The 20,611-nt window shown below is 49.5% G+C and overlaps 1 protein-coding gene across 4 annotated transcripts in view; it reads left to right on the top strand.

Moving 5' to 3' along the window:
• enox2 (ecto-NOX disulfide-thiol exchanger 2) overlaps positions 1–20,611 on the top strand; it is a 231,175-nt gene that overhangs the window by 120,075 nt on the left and 90,489 nt on the right. For 3 of the 4 annotated variants that reach the window (XM_035407472.1, XM_035407474.1, XM_035407471.1), the window contains exon 2: positions 9,990–10,133. Coding sequence is in view for 1 of the 4 variants with exons in the window: in XM_035407471.1 (XP_035263362.1) it covers positions 9,990–10,133 (144 nt within the window). In the remaining 3 variants the exon portion in view is untranslated. Of the gene's footprint in view, positions 1–9,989; positions 10,134–13,171; positions 13,415–20,611 lie in introns of those variants that run through there. The other variant, XM_035407473.1, reaches the window with a different exon arrangement.

The raw sequence follows: 20,611 nt of genomic DNA, 5'->3' as shown, positions 1-20,611 counted from the left end.
GGGGGCTAGGCAGCCTACTGTGGTAATTACAGAGGTAATTAGCCTCCATGTTAGGCATTATCTACTCACCAGGGCAGGGAGCCCGGTCCTGCGCGGCCTGGGTCACAGAGCGGGCTCTGAGGTGCTTTCAGAGCGGGCCCTTTGATCTACATCACTAACACACTCCGGGCTCTGGGGAGGCCGCTCTGTGACCCCTCTCATTGACTCTTCATGGACCTGAATGAGAGCAGCACTGTTCCCCCCTGCCTTGCGCCCTGCCGTTCATTGTAGAGACTGACGCTGGCTTTATTTATGGCCTGCTGGTCTCCTACGCACCTTTACAAGAGCAGGTACGGGTTTTACACAGTCAGGATATGGGGCTAATGTCACATTCAGACTGCTGTATAATATGTGATTTCAACATACAACAGTCCACTTAAAGTACAATAAAGGATGAAATATCACCGCCAACTTTACAGTGTCCTGAAGAACATGACAACGGTTATTTACCATAACAATTATTTATGCCCGCGTACAGTAGGCTTCTCATTTCTCTCACAAAGACAGAGTGTCCAGCGTGATCTTAAACATGAAACGAGTCTCTGCTTCCACTCTGGGTCTTGGTTAGATGTGGTAGTGTCAGAATTCCTGAGTTGGCAGAGTCGGAGGTTCTGCTCTCAATCCTGCAGAACCACACGGCTGTCTATGCGTATGTCGGTAACTCAGACAGGCCCCATAAATGCTAAATCCGCCCCCCCCCCCTCTGGCCAAGAGCGTGTGCTGCAGGGGGTCTGCTACCTGGACATAAGGTAACACAGTACAGAAGGCCAGAGCTAACTGTCACACATATTCAAATCTCAGACTGTTCTCCATCGCTGGACGTCAGAGAGGCTAGCGCACAAGCCTCACCTCTCAGGATACAGTAAGGGAGCATCGGTAAACCAGACCGGAAAAATTCAGATTCTCCATTGAGAAACACGTTTACGAGGCAGCTTCGGTGAGAGCGCGTGGGGAAAGATGTGGCCTATGTTTGCGATGCAGACGGAGAAGCGGCTGGGCTGCGGGCGGCTGAGGAACGGGCCGCAAACATGCAGATTTATACGAGGTTCAGCAGCGAGGAACGGAGTGGAAAGCGATTTCCGCACAGCGCGCACCCGGGTAACGCCGGGAGGCAAAAAATAACAGAAAGAACGGGGGCCTCGTGGGTCCGAGGGAGCTCTTCGGCCGGCCCCGGACACGGCGCGCCGAGCTTCCGGAACGTTCCGTGGCGCGCGGAGCGAGGCGGTCCGCTCGCACGCGGAGACGGGTTTTTTGGAAACAGTCCTCTGCTGCTGAAAGGACGATGGAATCGGGCTTCTCTGACTCGACAGACCCTCTCTGGTGCACTTTTTAACGATCGCGCCGGAATCGGAGTTTTCATTTTTTTCCAGTCACAAAAAGAGACGGGAGAGAACCAGAGGCAGTTGTGTTTTATGATAAATGCGGCTTTAAACCGTTTGAGAAATGGTATAAGGAATGCGTTGCCTCTATCTTTTTTTGTGTGGGGGCGTTCGAGTGTAGTTTTTACAGTGGACAGAAAGAAAAAAGCCTGAAATATTATTCAGTGGTTGCTGAAAGAAATTGTCTTAGATGGTTTTCTTTCTTTTTTTTTTTCCTTTTTTATTTTGTCGGTAAATGTTGCCAAAATCTGTGTACGTGTGTCTGACTGATAAGAGACCTAGCCTGGTGACCATTTCAGGACATCTCTCCTTCCGGCTTGCGATAACTTGCTCTGTGATTATAATATCCTCGGGCATAACAATATCTCTGTCAAACCAATTTTGTCTCAAGCGTGCGTGTGTTAAAATTGCATTATGTGGGAGGGAGATGAGCTTCCATAAGAACAAACATCACCCCGACATGCTATACTCTTGGGTTTCTTCAGTTAATTCTGTTTCTGCCGCAACAGATAGCCAGATACCACACACATTATAAAACAGTGTTGTGCCTCGTTCACAAGGGAAACAAAGCGTTCAGCATCCTGGTGTGCGTACGTGCGGTGCTCAGGGGATGAACAATATCAACAGCGCTACGCTAACAATGCTAAATCACTGTTTATTTACACAGAAAACAATAGAGGCAAATTCCCACTGCTTATCTGCACAGATGGAGAAGAAACGTACGATAAACACTTTTTAAAAAATACTTAGCGGTGAATCTGGCTCTCTTGTTGTTTATTTTATTATCACATTTAGAAGATTTTGAGTATCAACCGAACATAAATGTTCGCAATAAATATAATTCACAACGCAGCGCTGCAATAACAAAGACTAAGCATAAACCGAACAAAGAGCAAATAGCACTACATAACCCAAAAAAAAGGCAACGAGCAATCAATTAGTTGAGCACTTTAAGTGTTTATCCATTTTTGCTCTAACATATTGTTGGCAGAATGGAAGATACAACCCATTTCCATAAGTATCTTTTTTCCACACACAATTAAAACACTTTGTTTGTTCACTTATCATCAAATGCAGGCTTCAAATCAGAAGTATGTTTTTTCCAGTGGCAAATAAATCATTGACTGTAAAGCTTTGACAAGTTCTGGCTGGTCCAATAAGCAATTATCACATATTGACATCCAAGTGAGGTACAAGAGCGTTTATCCAAATTCCTAAAAATCAGCCTTCATCGCTATGTATGTCTTATGCAAGTGGGTGCAATAGATTTTCCTCCTAGCGTGAATTTGCATTATGGTGTGCAGCGTCTTTGGGCAAAGGTTTAACGTTAGGCATTGAGAAATGCTCTTTAAGCCCAATAGTCGAGACAAGGATTCACATTACTCAGGCGTATCATTTTAAAAAAAATAAAGGTTTAAAAAACACTTCGAACCTCAGCATATTTTGTCCTCGACGGGGCTGTCACTGGAAAGCTAACACGAGTAGCGGAATCACGCTGCAGTATCCCTCAAACCCTTATTCAGATCCAGTGCAAAATACCCCGTTTCACAGACAAGCCTCATGGAAAATTGCAGGTGCTACGGCACACAGACAATTTTCTCGGCAGACCGAGCGGAGTTATGAGTTCCGGAACGTTCCGCCTTCGGCCCTCAGTCTCTGAATGAGACCGCCTCGCGGAGGAGAATCTCCGGCCTGGGTGGGGTCCTCAGACACAGGCTGGCACGGAGGAAAATGAATAATAATGATGAAAGAGGAGAGGCAAATTGATTTCGTTAGGTCACCCATGTGTTACCGCTCCATGTCACGGCGTTCCTCTCTCTTTCCCAGAGACGAATGGATCCGGCTTAATCTTCCTGTTAAGTTGTTTTTTTTTCTTTCATTCACTGGGGAAATTAATGGCCCGTATCCCCCCCCCCCCCCCCCCCCCCTCCCCCCCCCTCCCCTCCCCACCAACGACCACCGCCCCCACTGCCGCACATGAATGCAACCTCCGTTTGGTCTCCATTCGAATAAATAGCATTGATATGGGTTCTGTGCCTTGCCCCTGAATAAGTCATGAGAACTGTATGACTTCAGCTGGTGTGTGTGCGTGTGCGCTCATGTGCGCGTGTGTGTGTCTGTGTGTGTGTGTCTGTATAGCATGTGGAGTTGTGGGGAGTAAGCAAACAGGGAGCATACTGTTGCATTACAGCAGGAATGACATGGGCGGGGGGGAGTTCGACAGCTTGCGTTGTGTTCCAGAGCAGCTCAAACACCTGCCCGGGGAACGGCTGAGCTCCTGGCACGTTCTCAAACTTTGTGTTCTGCCGCTCCCACCGAAAAAAACAGCAGTTCATCTCCCTCACACCGTTACGTGTGTGTGTGAGCATGTGCGTGTGTGTGCGTGTGTGTGTGTGTGCATGTGTGTGTATGTGTGTGTGAGTGTGTGTGTGTGCGTGTGTGTGAGCATGTGTCTATTTGTGCGTGTGTGTGTGTGTGTGTGCGTGTCTGTACGTGCATGTGTGTATGTGCGGGGGTGTGTGTGTGTGTGTACGTGCGTGTCTGTAGGTGCGTGTGTGTGTGTGCGGGTGTGTGTGTGTGTGTGTGTGACAGAGCGTCTCTGCTCCCTGCTGTTTGGCAGTAGACCCCCGGCGCTCGGCTCTCTGGCCGCACACACACACACACACACACACGGCGAGCGCGGCGGAGGGCTTCCTCTGAACTGTCCCGCCCACGCCCGCCATCTCGCCAGCCCCCCCCCCCCACCGCCTCAGTCTTGAGAAGCGAAGACGCTTTGATGCCATCTGGCCGCGTCTGGGACGGGGGGACTGCTTCAGGGCCCGTACCGCTTCGAAAACAACTTAACGCTCACAGCGCACACCCCCCCCCTCCCCCCCATCCCCCATGTCTGCTACACGCTCCCGCCTCCGATACTAACAGAGATGTTCGGTAACTAAGCGCTGTTGATATTTATAGAACTTTCCCTGGATCTTTTTTACTTGATCCAGGTTTTTATTGTCCATGACATGGAAGTGACTGGCAGCTGAGGGGCAGGGGGGCAGGAGAGCCCCAGAAAGGGGACCTCACACTGGGGACACGCGGGCGGACAGCGGAGAGATTCCCGCTGTGCTCAGTGTGTCCGGCGAGACGGCAGAGCCCAGCGGTGTTCAGACAGAGCGTTTCTCTACCTGCTTTTACCCATGTGTGGTCCGGACAGAGAGAGGGGTGTTCGGGACCAAGGGGTGCACTCTGGACAGAGGGGTGTGTTCCAGACTGAGGAGTGTGTTCTGGACAGATGGGTGTGTTCTGGACAGAGGGGTGTGTTCTGGTCCAAGGGGTGCACTCTGCACAGATGGGTGTGTTCTGGACAGAGGGGTGTGTTCTGGTCAGATGGGTGTGTTCTGGACAGATGTGTGTGTTCTGGTCAGATGGGTGTGTTCTGGACAGAGGTGTGTGTTCTGGACAGAGGGGTGTGTTCTGGTCAGATGGGTGTGTTCTGGTCAGATGGGTGTGTTCTGAACAGAGGGGTGTGTTCTGGACAGATGTGTGTGTTCTGGTCAGATGGGTGTGTTCTGGACAGATGTGTGTGTTCTGGTCAGATGGGTGTGTTCTGGACAGATGGGTGTGTTCTGGTCAGATGGGTGTGTTCTGGTCAGATGGGTGTGTTCTGGACAGAGGAGTGTGTTCTGGTCAGATGTGTGTGTTCTGGACAGATGGGTGTCTTCCAGACAGAGGTGTGTGTTCCAGACTGCAGAGGGGCATGATCCTTTGCCCCCCACCCCCCCGTTTTCCTGTTACTGCCAGCATAACAACCGGAAAGACTAACGGCCTGGAGCTGCCGGCCTGTGACAGCCCTGTTCCGGGGGGGGGGGAGGAGGAGGCGGTGGTTCTCTGCTCTGGAGGACGGGAGAGAGGGCCCTGTTCTCTGCTCTGGAGGACGGGAGAGAGGGCCCTGTTCTCTGCTCTGGAGGACGGGAGAGAGGGCCCTGTTCTCTGCTCTGGAGGACGGGAGAGAGAGCCCTGTTCTCTGCTCTGGAGGACGGGAGAGAGGGCCCTGTTCTCTGCTCTGGAGGACGGGAGAGAGGGCCCTGTTCTCTGCTCTGGAGGACGGGAGAGAGAGCCCTGTTCTCTGCTCTGGAGGATGGGAGAGAGAGCCCTGTTCTCTGCTCTGGAGGACGGGAGAGAGGGCCCTGTTCTCTGCTCTGGAGGACGGGAGAGAGGGCCCTGTTCTCTGCTCTGGAGGACGGGAGAGAGGGCCCTGTTCTCTGCTCTGGAGGACGGGAGAGAGGGCCCTGTTCTCTGCTCTGGAGGACGGGAGAGAGAGCCCTGTTCTCTGCTCTGGAGGATGGGAGAGAGAGCCCTGTTCTCTGCTCTGGAGGACGGGAGAGAGAGCCCTATTCTCTGCTCTGGAGGACGGGAGAGAGGGCCCTGTTCTCTGCTCTGGAGGACGGGAGAGAGGGCTGAGCTGAGTCCCGCCTCCTGCCTCCTGCGTGGGCGCGGGTGTTTCGCATGGCGTGCACGTCGCCGTGGCAGCGGCGCATCCCGTATGCGGTCCGCGGCGTTGGGGCCCCCGCTCCCCGCTCCGGCGGCATTACCATATCATTTACATCGGCCGCCAGGGACCCTGGGGCTCCAGGAGCACCCCGGGGTCAGCGATGTGCCTTTCACACGTCCCCCGCGTCTCCGTCCTAAATGAATCACCTCGCAGCTGGGCTCATTATGCCTCCCCTCCCGCCCTGTCCCATCAACACCACCCCCCCACACCCCCCCCCCCCCAACACCCCCTCCCCTCCCTCCCCGGGACATCCCCCCCCCCCCTCACACCCCCTCCCCTCCCTCCCCGGGACGTCCCAGAGCTCCTGTTTCTGTGTCAGAGCTCGTCTTTCAGAACGCAACCGGAAGAGTAAAAACAAAAAAACTTTTTTTTTGCTAATCGCGACCGCTGCCATGGCTTCTCGGGTCAGGTTTGCACGCGCTCGCTCCCCGATCAGCGTTTCTGTAACCGGCTCAGTGTGTATCACACCAGAGCGCTGTCCTGAGGTCTGTCCAGGCATCGCGTGCTTAAACGAGCCGTCCCTTACTCTTCAAGAAGGGGCCCGTGTGTTACACTAAAGAAACCTGTCTGGGGTTTCGGCCTGCTCCTCTCCACGCTCCACCTATCGCAACGAGGCGCTCGGAGAACCGCGGGCGACGCCCCTCATCAGAAGCAGCTCACGCCGAGAGTAACGATCCTCGCCGGGTGAGCGAGTGTGCCTCGCTCGCCCGGTCGCCACGGGGATCGGCGTGCCGGAAGCTTTGTGCGCGTGTGTGTGTGTGGGGGGGGGGGGGGGGCTGTTTGGAGGCGGGGGGTGGGGGGTGGGGAGGATGTGCAGGTGGGGCTCCCCCCGCTTTGATGGAACTGACTGAAACGCAGGAGGAAGCGCACCCCTTCCCTTGGGGACCCCGGCAGTGAATTGATCTGAAAAGCCGGCTTAATTAAAACGGGCTGGTATAAATGAGTCCTCCACAGCCGGCGGATTCCGCCTGTTTACAGGATTAATCGAAGCATTTTTCATACCTGAGGGGTCGTCGGGGAGGGAGGGGGGCTGCCAGACCAGCAGATGGATGGCAGTTGGGGAATGACTGAAGAGGAGAGAGGTGCGCGGGTGTGGATGCCCCGGGGTGTGGTTTTGTTTTTTTGTTTTTTTTGGTGTGGCACTGATAGGAGCCCTGCAGATATGGGGAAAAGCAAAAGCAAAACAAAACACAGAGTGAACAACTTAATCTGGCCCTGAAAGGCTTGTTTAGATTTCCTCTAACGCTGTCATGCTGTGACCAAAATGCAGAACTAGACAGGCAGGACTTTGCAGGGTTTTTTTATGAAACGCACTTTTAGCCTGCTTATGAAGCTACAGTCAGTCTGCTTTGCTCTGTTTTCCTGTAACGCATGGCCATGCTGTGCAGAGAACTCCAGAAATTTCAGAAAAAGATAAAAATAGCTCCGTTCTCCAGCGCGCCAGGATTTCCCCGCAGGCTTCGGCTGAGGAGGCAGCCTGGAGAAACGCTTTCGCCGGCAGCGCTCGTCTTCTGCCCTGATTATTATTACACCAGCGCTGAGCCACCCTCTGAAACGGCGCGGAGCGACCTCTGAGGGTGCGCTGAGCGGCGGAGGGGCCGCGCAAAAGCACAGAAACCTGAGAAACCCGAGAGAAGATCCATCGCATTTCCACGACAGTGTAGCGACGGAGAGAAAGAAAAACCGGAGGAAGAGAAAAAAGATTTTTTTAAGAAATCGAGAAAATGGGGCAAGAAGGGGGAAGAGGACGCGCGGAGTGGAGTAAGACATTCAGAATTTCCCTGTAAACACATTAGGCGGCCGCTCGTCCTTCGGAACGGAGACGGGGGGAAACATTAATCAAAGCGTCGCCTTCGCGGGCGAACGCGCGCGCGAGTCTCATTTCGGCGTCTGGGCCTTTCGTCGGCGGATTTCGCGGCCTCGCTATGCAGATTCGCAAAAAAAAAAAAGCCTCGTTTCGGGACCGCATTCGCCGAACGCCTCAATCACCCACCACAGAAAAGCCCAGGGTCATTTCTTTGCGAGTTAAAAATCGTTTGTTGTTTTTTTTCTGGTTTTATGTTTTTTTATTTTATTTTATTTTACTCCGGATGGGCAGTGATCTGTTTTCCCTGAGCCAGTAATATTGTTTATTTAAGCCCCCGTCAGTAACTTAAGTTGCACATTATGAGCTGGCCCAGTTCTCTGATGTGTTCTTATTTAATTTGGCTGCGGAATGTGGTTGCTTTAGCAACTGTTAAAATCCCTCGGCTAACGATCTGTTTCCAAGTGGATCATAATTTTGGAGAGTCAGCATACAGTAAATCACGTTGGCTGTTGATCTCTATGATCCCCGTAGTTAATCACTTTACTTTTAGTCCCAAGTGGGGCTATCTTGTAAGAATTTGTTTCTATCTTGTAAGAATGGCGGGAAAGTGCTGGTGGGCGTCACCATGTTCTATAGTGAACTGTATCCCACATACCAAGGCCTGCTGGCAGTCAGCGGGATCATCCCATGCCTTGATCTAGGCTTTCGGTTAGCGAATCATCACATGGCTGCATATCTCTTTATCTCATTTAGCAAACGCCCTCCGCCAAGGGCTTATTCAGAGTCCAGCAAGGACGAGACACTGGCCTGTTGTCCCAGCTTCCCCCCCCTCCCCCCCCTCCCTCGCTCGTGTCTGAGGACATTTCGCACACCCTGTCACAGCCTCGCAGCTAAGCCTTCGTGCTAACAGCTCCCAGCCAAGCGGTCAGGAGATCTAATCAGCCTGCCTGTCTGTCTGCCTGTCTGCCTGTCTGTCAGCCTGTCTGTCTGTCTGTCTGTCTATCTGTCTGTCTGTCTGTCTGCCTGTCTGTCTATCTGTCTGTCTGTCAGCCTGTCTGTCTGTCTGTCTGTCTGCCTGTCTGTCAGCCTGTCTGTCTGTCTGTCTGTCTATCTGTCTGTCTGTCTGTCTGTCAGCCTGTCTGTCTGTCTGTCTGTCTGCCTGTCTGTCAGCCTGTCTGCCTGTCTGTCAGCTTGTCTGTCTATCTGTCTGCCTGTCAGCCTGTCTGTCTGTCTGTCTCCCGGTGAGCTGAGCCGGGCTGGCTAGCGCACACAAAACCCGCTCCGACCCCCGTGGTTGCCGCCGGTGACGGGAGCGAGATTCACATGATTATGGGATTGCTGTGAGTCCTCTCCGCCTCCTGAGTCGCCTTCCGTCTGGAAGCTGGAAGGGGACCGGGAACCGGAGGGGGAGGGGGGAGGTGGGAGGTGGGAAGGGGGGAGCGGTTCTGACATTCTGCAACTTCATTGTTTTCTTTTCTTTTTAGAAAAACAAACCCAGGAAAAACAAGTGTAAAACCCGGAGAAGTGATGAATATTTCATAAGGGCTTTGTCTCCGGCAGACCCCATTCTGAATTATAAATAACAATCTCGTTTGTGAACTGAATGGGACTGATATATGAGGCTTAATACTAACTTTAATTTGCTCGCTGCTTTGTTGGGATGTTTTGGCTCTACCCGCATCATGGTTATTATATCAATAATTCAGCAGATGGCTCTGTCTTCATTAGTTTATCTTCTGGACGAGCGTTCACATTTATATGAGAAATAAGTACACTTTATGAAATTGATTGTTTGCTTGGAACAACCTGTCAGACTTCCTCATTCCTGCATCTCAGCCTGCGGTCAATATGGATAATGGAATTCTATTATATGTCTGTGGGGGGGTTAGTAACGGTTGAGAGCCCTTTGTGTTTTTAATCCCATTTTTTTTTCCCTCCCAGACAAAAAAAAAAAGTGTGCAGCAAGACAAGTGAGACTGGTAATAACAAGCTCACGAGAAGTGTTACTTTTGTCAATCCCCTGGTAGAATTGATCCTCATTGAAGTCTACCTCCTGTCACAAATAAAAATGAAAGAAAAAAAACACACAAGAAAGGCTTTGTGCTCTTCAGCCTTTGTGTGCTCTCCGGCATCGGCGCTAATCCTGCTCTTGACGGAATTGCGGGGGCGCGGGAACGTGGCGGTCTGGGCGCGCGGGTGACGGTGGCGTTTTCGTTCTGTCGTTGCTCAGGACTGAACCCGCTGTCTTTCGACCCGGCCTCCAACAACGAGCCCCTGCAGTTCACCAGCACCAACGGGCCGCTGGTGGCGGACTGCCCCCTGGAGAACGGGGCGGAGAACAGCAAGAAGAGGAAGAGGCCCAACCTGCCCCCAGGTAAGACCCCGATACTATTGAGTACGCCTGTTGAGTACACTGGATGAGAACACTGTTAAGTAGGCTGGATTTCCGGATTTTTGCTGAGTATATGTATGACATACAGCGTCCCTTCGCTGACATGTTCCTTTAACAGCAAGAACAGCGAATCGTGAACATGGCCGAGCAAGATTTAAATTCCAAATACCAGGGCGGAACGTCTTGCAACACTTCCACATCACAATTGGAAAATTGTATGGAGTATATTTTTTGCATACTGCATGTCACATACTGATCAGTATGTAGGAACCAGTACACATGCTAGTACACGGGACACAGGAGGAGACTTGTCCGCTCACCTCGACTGCAAAGCATTCTGGGATGAGTTGAAATATCCCAAATTGTCTTTACAGACAATTTAGAACTTGAATTGAGAGCTTCGGTTTTTGTAGCTTGGAATTTGATGTGCTAATTAGTTTTCCGCATATATTACCTGACAATGTCAGCTCTGTGGCTCAAACAGTATTAAAAGAAGGTTTTCGACTAATTTACTGTCAGTGATCTGCAGTTAGGAAACTAAATGTGCCTGGAATCAATCTCAGCCTGCCTCTGTCACAGATTGTCTTTGCTAAGTGAGGCTCGAAATTAAATCATTGTAATAACAATTGGAGAATACGCTACTAATTGCAAATGCAAAGTACTGCATACAATTTTCGCTGCATGGCGCAGCATAAAAATGTTTTTATTTCATTTTTTTCCTGAAGAAAAATATAAGTTCCACCGCTCCTTAATGTGCGTTGCTGACTTTATTTTGGCAGTATTAATGAAAAAGATCTTAATCTCTTTCTTTCCCTTTCTCTCTTCCAAGCTTAGAATTTCACTCAAATAGTTCATTGTCCTTATGCTCGCTTGTATATAGTAGTACATGTAAACTAAGCTGGAGTGTATTCTCTCTGTCAGCTAACATACAGCCACCTATGGGACTAAATGCCATTGCATTGTGTTTCTAACGGTTCTAAATCAGAAACATGTGTCCAGATCTGAAAAAATAATGGAAGAACAAAAGTGGGCACTCACAGCTAGGCTTAAGGGTGCATTTTTTTCCTGCTGTGTGAACATATGGCACTCAACTGCCGTCTACGGTGAAATAATGCGCGTCAGTTTAATTCTGGGCTCTGCTGTGGGTATTTGTGTGAAAAAAAAACAAAAATGTGTGAAAAGCATAAAGTCTGAGGACTATGCGATTTCTCCATCACAAAGTATGACTGGAGCCTAATAATAGCATCCTTTCCAAGTCAGTCTCCTTAACCCTTGTGTTCTGTTCACTTATTAGCACCTGTAAAACTGTTAGCCTGGGTCAAATATACCCAAGACATTATTTGGATTTAAAAATAATACAGAAAGAAAATTTATGCAGAAATACCCAATATCTTTATCTCATTTCCAAACAATAGAAACAGTATATAGTTAATGGCTGCCATTTACCTCTGCTAGATCACATCAAACAATGACTTTCATTTGTGATAAAGATGTGATTTATATTTTTTTAAAGCTGCTATAATGAAGGCATTTGGGCATAAATCATGTTTATCAGGGAAATTTTTATCTGTGAATTAAAATGAAACAAGGTTTTCATACAGTAGATTCTATTTACTATTTTGAACTGACATTCTCAATTATTCTCATGCTTCGTCTTATTATGTTCAAGAAACTGTGTGGGCAAAGTCATAAAGCAAGTACATGGTAAATGGTAAAATGGTAAATGGACTGAATTTATATATATACATGATGGACTGCATTTATAAATATATACATGATGATGAACTACAAATAGAATCACAAGACAAGAACCAATTCCGCACTGATTTAGTCACTCACAAATGTCATTACTCTTTCACGAAAATTTTAAAACGGGTCAAAACCGAACACCGAGGGTTAAGCCTGAACCAAAACAGAACAGAAGTTCAGTTTTTCTAATTGCACAGGCAGCCTTCGTGTTCTGCGTGACATTTAGCGCACACTCTTATCCAGAGTGATTTACAAAGTGCGTGCAAGTCAGTTGGGTGAAGAGCAGCAACAATGGCAAACAAATTATTAGTTTCACTACATTACATCAACTGTCAACACATAACAGTAAGAGCCATTAGCAGACACAAGCGGGAATTTGTGGAATCACCTTCATACTTGAGAAGCACCTTCATACATCACACAGAGAAATGGCTTTCAGACACGGTAATATGTTTGAGAAACACGCTGGGCGTATGACCCGGGTGACTGCGCTCGCGTCTGATAGGCTTATCAGGCTATGGTCGTTCCTGCAGGTGTTAGGGTTATGCAAATGACAGATCAAGATAAGTGGCTTTCCGGCACGTAGATAAACATTCCCCGTACGCAATGACTGCCATGCCGTGTGACACAACAAATGTTTATTTGCATAAACAGGGATGCTGTATTGTACTTTATAGTCTCTTTCCAAGATTTAATGGCTGCTCTGTTGCTAAGGATTGATAAGACATAATGTGCTTAAATTTCCCTTTTTAAATGAAAAAAAAAAAATATTTAAAACAAAATGTATGTGCACATACATCTTTGCAATATGATGTTTGGATTCAAAAATGTAGTCAACTGCAAGTGCTTGTGCTCCTGGTCTCTGAAATAGGAATTTTAGCAATGCATCCAAAATCCATCACAGTTCATGGTAGAGAGCGTGGCTATTATATGCAATGATACATATATAGCTTTTTCTTTTTTTTTCTCATGATTTTCCGATTAGAGTGTCTTGGCCACCAGCAGACAGGATCACAAGAGCAGTTATTCCTTTCACATGGAATATGAACACGCGCTTTGATCATCCTTATTACTAGCTATTTGACATCTGAAGATATTTTTCCTGATAAAAAATGATTTCGGACATAACTGTAGAATAAGAAATTATTCAGTAAGTGTTTCTGATACATTCACTTTATTCTTAATGGAGCAGTTTGCAATGCTCCCGTAGCCCCTCGGCTATCGCAGAAACTGAAATACACTCCGGTGAGAAAACTGGGTATTACTGCATGCGGAAGCAAATGGAAATTAAAGGAACTGTGTGTGACGGGCGTGTTCCGCAGTCAGAGTAGAAATTGGCTTGGATAAAAGGGAGTCGGGAGTGGGTACTCTGCATTTAGATCAAAGCCGCTGAGCGCTAATCTAATCTGTCCGTTTTGAGGAGAGCCCTCGTCATCTGCCAAACCGTAAGAGGTGCAGGATTGGCTTCGGCTTCGTAGCTCCGCCGCACGCGAGCCTCGGTTCCGCCCAAACCGGTGAGTCGTGCAGAATCAGACCAGGAGAAATTACGAGTGGTGGCGTTTTTTTGTTTTTCTTTTGTTTTGTTTGTTTTTGTTTTTGCAGCGATTCGCCAGTTGGAAACAGTTCACCGCATAGTTCCTAATGACGGGGGAGGAATCGCAGATATACTTTCAGCCTCATTACGATTAAACTCTCATTCTGGTTTTGTTTTCTTCAAAACACTGCCTGCGAACCGCACACTTTCTTTGTGCTCGCTGGTTTAATGTTTCACAATATTAGGCATGAGTAGTAGCATTTTCCTTAAGCTACACGAGTTACTTCCCATTATAATTTATATAAAATATCTGCTAATACATGCACGTCCAAAAGCCAGCGATCGGCAGCATCTGCTAGCTAGACAAATGTACTGTGTCCCTTTAATGTGTTCTGGCACTACAAGACAGAATGAAGTTCTCTCCGCTACGGAAGGGGAAAATGACACATGGGCATTGACTAATTAACAGTGATGCAGATTTACCCTCGTTAAGGAATTATAATGAATGGATTCATCTCATTACGCTCGGCACTCAATTAGCCATTCCACCCTCTGTAAGTACCTTCACTGCAGATAATAGGAGTTTGTAGTGATGGAGTAGACTTTTGTGATATACGCAGACCACTCTGCCTATCCCCCCTCACGCGGCTGCTTTTCAGCCGATTAAAGGAGCCGCGGTTGCACGAGCCTTAATGAACTAACTGCATTAATATGCTAACTTCCATTTAATAGCAAGTGAAGATGTTAAGTGCATTAACTATCGCTAATTACTTTGACAGTGTATATAAATAGGTGCACACTTTTTCAACAGCTGGAAGACAAAAGTAGAATGCAGTGTCCACCTGCTGTGTACAAATACCATGCAACACCAGCTTAATGTGACCTACCATATGAATTCAGTATAGTTCCATTGCCTCGGGATAGGTTAGTCATGCACTGAATATTTCTACACTTTGCCCATTAATCAATCCTAGGTATATTTGTTTTCCTACTGAAGGGTACTGAACACTGCAAAAGATGTTATCCTCCCAGCTGAGAATTTTCAGATAGCTCTGTGCTTTAAAAAGTTCATTTGTGACAAAATGAAATTGTTTTATTGCAAAGCTTTGTTTTCTTAAAATGGAGATCTCTATAATAAAGTTTTGACAAAAGGCAGGAAGTTTGCCACGCTCAGCGTTTTAAATCACGGATTGTGATTTGCATTTTGAACTGATGTTTTACAGAAATCTTTGAATCCCTCGGACTTACTGTACTTTACTTGAATGACTTTTCAAGACTTATTTTGGGATATGGTGGTTGATACATAGCTTCCATGAATTGCACCTGTAGAGTGCACTTGTCAGGTTCTGTCTTTGCACCGGATGTGCCTCCGTTGATAGTGGTAAAGTGTGCTCTAGCACGCTAATTTGTTTATGTGCCTACTTATTTCACAGTAATACATTTGGGTCAAAATTCCGGTGGGAATCATATTCGGGTTGCTTTGAGTGGTGCGGGGAAAATATGGTAAGTTATTCAGTTAAAATGGGCGCGTTTGCGACAGCGAGAAGCAGCGGCTTATGAAAAAAGAGCTACATTAACTGGAACGCTGAAATGGAATTTGCATGCCTCTCCATAATACGTGCATTAACCTTTCAGAAGCACTCGCGCAGGAGCGCCGGGTAAGTGTGTTGACGCGGATGGAGTGGAAGGTGAGGGCAGACGAGTACGGGGAAGCGTGATGTTTCCCGGCCCTGCCGTCCAGGCAGCGGAGGACAGGCAGCGGAGGACAAGCCGCCGTTAGGCAGCGGAGGATAGGCCTCTGTTAGGCAGCAGGGGACAGGGTGCTGTTAGGCAGTGGGGAACAGGCCGCTGTTAGGCAGTGGGGGACAGGCAGCGGGGGACAGGCCGCTGTTAGGCAGTGGGGGACAGGCAGCGGGGGACAGGCTGCTGTTAGGCAGCGGGCGACAGGCCGCCGTTAGGCAGCGGGGGACAGGCTGCTGTTAGGCAGCGGGGGACAGGCCTCTGTTAGGCAGCGGGGGACAGGCTGCTGTTAGGCAGCGGGGGACAGGCCTCTGTTAGGCAGCGGGGGACAGGCTGCTGTTAGGCAGCAGGGGACAGGCCGCCGTTAGGCAGCAGAGGACAGGCAGCGGGGGACAGGCTGCTGTTAGGCAACGGGGGACAGGCCGCCGTTAGGCAGCGGGGGACAGGCCGCTGTTAGGCAGCGGGGGACAGGCCGCTGTTAGGCAGCAGGGGACAGGCAGTGGGGGACAGGGCGCCGTTAGGCAGCGGGGGACAGGCTGATGTTAGGCAGCGGGGGACAGCCCGCTGTTAGGCAGCGGGGGACAGGCTGCTGTTAGGCAGCGGGGGACAGGCAGCTGTTAGGCAGCGGGGGACAGGCAGTGGAGGACAGGCCGCTGTTAGGCAGTGGGGGACAGGCCGCCGTTAGGCAGCAGGGGACAGGCCGCTGTTAGGCAGCGGGGGACAGGCTGCCATCCAGGCAGCAGAGGACAGGCAGCGGGGGACAGGCAGTGGGGGACAGGCCGCTGTTAGGCTGCGGGGGACAGGCCACCGTTAGGGGCGGCTGTCTGGGAGGGCGTGCTGTGTGACAGCGCGCACGTCTGCGTGTCCCCACTGGGCTTCAGCTGTGTGCTGGAGTCTCTGTGTCTCTGTGCGTGTGTGTGTGTGAGGGCTGGCTTTCAGTGCGTGTAGATACACACACCAGACACACATGCACACACACACACAAACATGCACACGCACACACACACACACACACACACACACACACCTGTTTATCCTGCTTTTCTTGTGCTGCTCTGGAGGGAAAGGGCACTGTTGCCATTCATCATTTGTTGAATTAAAGTTTAACACTGCAGCCTTGGGCTGTCCAAGGCAGGTGGCTTTTGTCCATGCCTGAGGGTAAACCTAGTGCAAAGGCGCATTGCTATTTGAGCCATGGCAGTTCGACATCTTAGTACCTCGTATTACTAAATATATATCAGTGCTTCAGAAAGTTTTCACACGTTTGGTAAGTGTTCCCCACCTTTCTATTAACCTGAATTGGGACAGGGGTATTCAGTTTTCTTGAGGTCGCACTCAATGTGCCGACAAAGTCCACGATCGCTGACTCTGTGAGCTCTCCGAACTCAAGCAGCAGATCAGTCATGCTGTCATGAGGAGCAAGGGGCTGCCTGTGGAACTTGAAAATGAAGGCAAAAGGGCTGGAGAAGGTAAAAAAAAAACAGATTGGCAAAGCCTTGTGACTTTCTATGAGCACTGATAAGTCCACTGTAACAAAATGGAAAAAAAATACGGCACCACACAGACACTATCAAGATCTGCCCATCCTACCAAAATTGAGCACCGGACGAGAATTGTCAATTTTCTGAGACGTGACCAAGAGGCCGACTACGACACTGATGGAGTCGCAGAGCTCATTGGCTGAAATGGGCGAAACTGTCCAGAGATCACAGTCTGCTCAGCGCTTCACGGATTTGCCCTTGGGAGGGTGGCTAGACTGAAGCCACTTCTGAGAACGACATTAAATCCAGCCTAGAGTGACAGACACTGAAACCTGGAAGAAGATTTTGTCTGAGACTGGTAGGAAGAGGTCTGATGAGACTAAAGTTGGGCACTTTGGCCTTATGTTTGGCGCAGTCCAAGCAGAGGCCCATCACCCTGGAAACACCATCCCTGATGTTAAGCATGGGTGTGGCAGCATCATGCTTATGGGGTTTCTTTTCAGCAGGAGGGACTGGGAAGCTTGTTACCATCACGGGCGGGCCAGGCCTTTAGGAGAACCTCTCGGACACATATGGGCAGGGCCTTTAGGAGAACCTCTCGGACACATATGGGCAGGGCCTTTAGGAGAACCTCTCGGACACATATGGGCAAGGCCTTTAGGAGAACCTCTCTGACACATATGGGCAAGGCCTTTAGGAGAACCTCTCTGACACATATGGGCAAGGCCTTTAGGAGAACCTCTCAGACACATATGGGCAGGGCCTTTAGGAGAACCTCTCTGATACGGGTGTCCAGCTCCAGTCATGAAGGGCCGCACTGTCTACTGATCTTTGTAGTTTCCTTTCATTCAGCAGCCAATTAAGGCCTTGAGAGGAAGTTGTGTGGACTCTTTAGGTTCAGTGACTTGAATGCATCACTCATGCTGAAACACCAAAAACCAGACTCTGTGGCCCTCCAGGGCTGGAGTTTGACACCCCTGCTCTAGGAGAACTCTGCAAGAGATCTGCATTTACGGCAAAGATTCGTGATCTAACAGGACAGCTGCCCAAAGCACATGGCAGAAACTACAAACGAGAAGATCAGTATTCTGCAGTGGATCAGCCTAAGCCAGGACTTCAGTCTCATTAAATCGGCAGTATCACTTGAACATTGCTGTCCACCAACATATTCCGTCTAAGTCGGTAGAGTAAGAGCAAATCTGCACGGAGGAATGGGTTAAAACGGCAAGGTCTACACGTGCAAAGCTCGTCCACACAGACTCGAGAAGACTCATAGCTGTACTCATAACTCATCCTCAAATTATTGGCTCTGTGTGTGTGGGGGGGGGGGTGCTTTCGTAAATGGGAAATGTAATTTCATTTTTTTTTTTTAAGCATTAAATAAAAGGGAGGTGAATACATTCTGAAAGCGCTGTAATATTTGTGTAGATGTACGTGTGGGTGTACATATATTTAAACACGTTTAAAAAATTTATTTTTATTGAATGTTTTTGAGGATTTCTTCCTCTGGCGTGTGTGTGTGTGTGTGTTTGTGTGCTTGTTTGTCTGGGATGCAGAGCTGTGTGTGTGTGTGAGTGCCTGTTTGTCTGGGATGCAGAGCTGTGTGTGTGTGTGTGTGTGTGTGTGTGTGTGAGTGCTCGTGTCAGAAAGCACCCTCCTAATGAGGACCGAGACGCCGGCAGTCCTGGCTTGTTTGTGTGTAAGGACAGGGTATGGAGAGAGAGGCAGAGCCATTTCTCACTGCAGATTGCCCTCTGAAAGCCAGGCCTCCACACTGTCACTCTCCACTGGTCCCACGGTGACAAATCCCCTGTTCCCACCCCCCCCCCCCACCCCCACCCCACCGACCACAACCCCCTCCACCCCCGACCCCCAACCAACCAGCTCTTGTTTAGCAGTGTCCTCTATGTGAGCTATTTCTCCCGCTGTGCCCTCAGTCGGCACTCTCTGCACCTTTGGACCCGTGCCTCATTCTTATCCGGTTATTTGTAATGTCAGATCAGCTCTCTGAAATGCCACATGACGCTTGGAGGGGGTCTTCGTCTGTCGCAGCTCACAAGAAGAAAATAAAACATGTAATTCAGATATTTGGTTTTAGAAATTGATGGCGATGTAACTGAGAACTGCGGTGGAGATGTACTGCAGTGGGTGAAATCATATGAAGTGGTGGATAGTACTGTCTGCTGTCTGTAGAGACAGCTGGATGTGATTTAGATTGACCTGTGTGCTACGCTACATTCTTTACACCGGTGGTTCATTGGCTGGCATTAGTTACCAGGTTTATTCACTGCTTTTTTGGTTAAAGTTTGCCCCATAGAAAGGGGCCAATGTGTTGCTTCAGTGTGATGAGAAGGGAATATTTTGTGGTGGAGACATGAAGCGAATAATGTACAAACAGCTACCGAACACTTTGCTTTGGGGCTCCTCTAGACTAGATAACAGTTTCTGCGATGAATGACTGAATTTACATAATAAGAAGCGAAGAGGCTTTTCTGAGGAGGAGCTGGGCTCTTCAGTCAGACAGGCTCCTCTTTTACTCCGTACGGCATAACTATTGTGACGCTCTTGATTTTCTCATGATTAGATGTAAAAAAATAAAAAGTGAGGAGCACAAAAGGCTCGTTCCTTTGTGCGTGCTGCACGCGAGTAAGGACACGCATGTCTGCTCGCGTATGTGATTGCTTTCGTCTGTATCTCGGCTGAACGTAGTGAGCGAGAAGTTGAGAGAAAAAACAGGCAGTAAAAACCCCAGCAGCCCACGCATACGGGGGGGGGGGGGGGGGGGGGGATCTCCGTCTCCACCTACCCCCGCCCTTCCTGTCTCATCCGACAGCCGCGCCGCGAGGGAAAGGCCCCCGTCACGAGCAGATTTTGTCCCGCCGATTCGGATCGCGTGGACGTACCCCTCTGGCTCCTCTCTCTCCTTCTCACCTCCTCCTCGGACCGCCAGCGGCCTTGTTAAAGCCGGAGTAGAAGCCAGCTTTCTCTGCTCTTTTTTTCTTTCTCCTCCCGCTCTTTTGGTTTGCTCTGGGAAGCCTGTGATATCTCCCCCCCCCCTCCCTTTGGACTGCCGCGCGCTCCTGGCAGAGCACATTTGAATATTTCTGTGACCTGAATGTCTTAATATCTGATCTGAGGATCTGCACATGCCAGGGGACACAGCGGCCCTCTTTGTGAATGCACAAAATGTCCCGATGCGGTCTCCTCCTCCTCCTCCTCCTCCTTCCTCCCGGCCGGCGCTACCGACGCCGGATCGCGCCTCGAGGGAGAGCCACGCCGGTGGATTTAATTTCCGTGTTTTGTTTTCGACGCGATGAACAGGGGAGATAGCCGTGTTTCCACCTCCTGACGGCGCACTTCAGGGGAGATAACGATTAGCCGAATGCAACCTGGGTTTCCCCGTCTCTCCGCCGGTAGATTTATTAGTGTTTCTGGAGATTTTGCGAGAGCTGCCATTCTCCAGCCTGGAATGAGCGAGCTCCCGCTGGCTTACCTGAGGAGCTGTCATTGCCATATCATTCCACTCATAACGGTTATTTTCTATTTATTTCTTCAATTACTGTTTTTCTCCCACCTGAAAATGAAAACGGCATTTCGGTGTCGATTTTTCATAAGCCCCGTACCGCGATTGCGCTTTGCCACGGTTCCACGAGCCGCTTCCTGATCGATCTCGCTGGATTTGACCTCATTTATGGCTTGAGTTGTCGAGCGGTAAGGGGCGTTCACATGATGCATGGCGTCGCCAGCGCCGTCCGTTGTCCTCGGTTACACCGGCGTGACAGTGCCGCACCAGCGCGCTGACCTGTCAGTCAAAGATGGCCTCTTCCGCTCGGGCTTCCGTAGCCCCTCATTGCAATTTAGTCTGAGAAAAAATATAGAAAAATTTACCAAGAAAACAGGAATTTTTTGTATTTAATTTTTTTTTTGAAAGACTGGCAAGGCAAAAGGGTGTCTTT

Source organism: Anguilla anguilla, chromosome 3, assembly GCF_013347855.1.
Source record: "Anguilla anguilla isolate fAngAng1 chromosome 3, fAngAng1.pri, whole genome shotgun sequence".
Classification (NCBI taxonomy): Eukaryota; Metazoa; Chordata; class Actinopteri; order Anguilliformes; family Anguillidae; genus Anguilla; species Anguilla anguilla.
The sequence above is the reverse complement of the archived record's forward strand: the minus strand, read 5'-3'. Positions and strand labels throughout refer to the sequence as shown.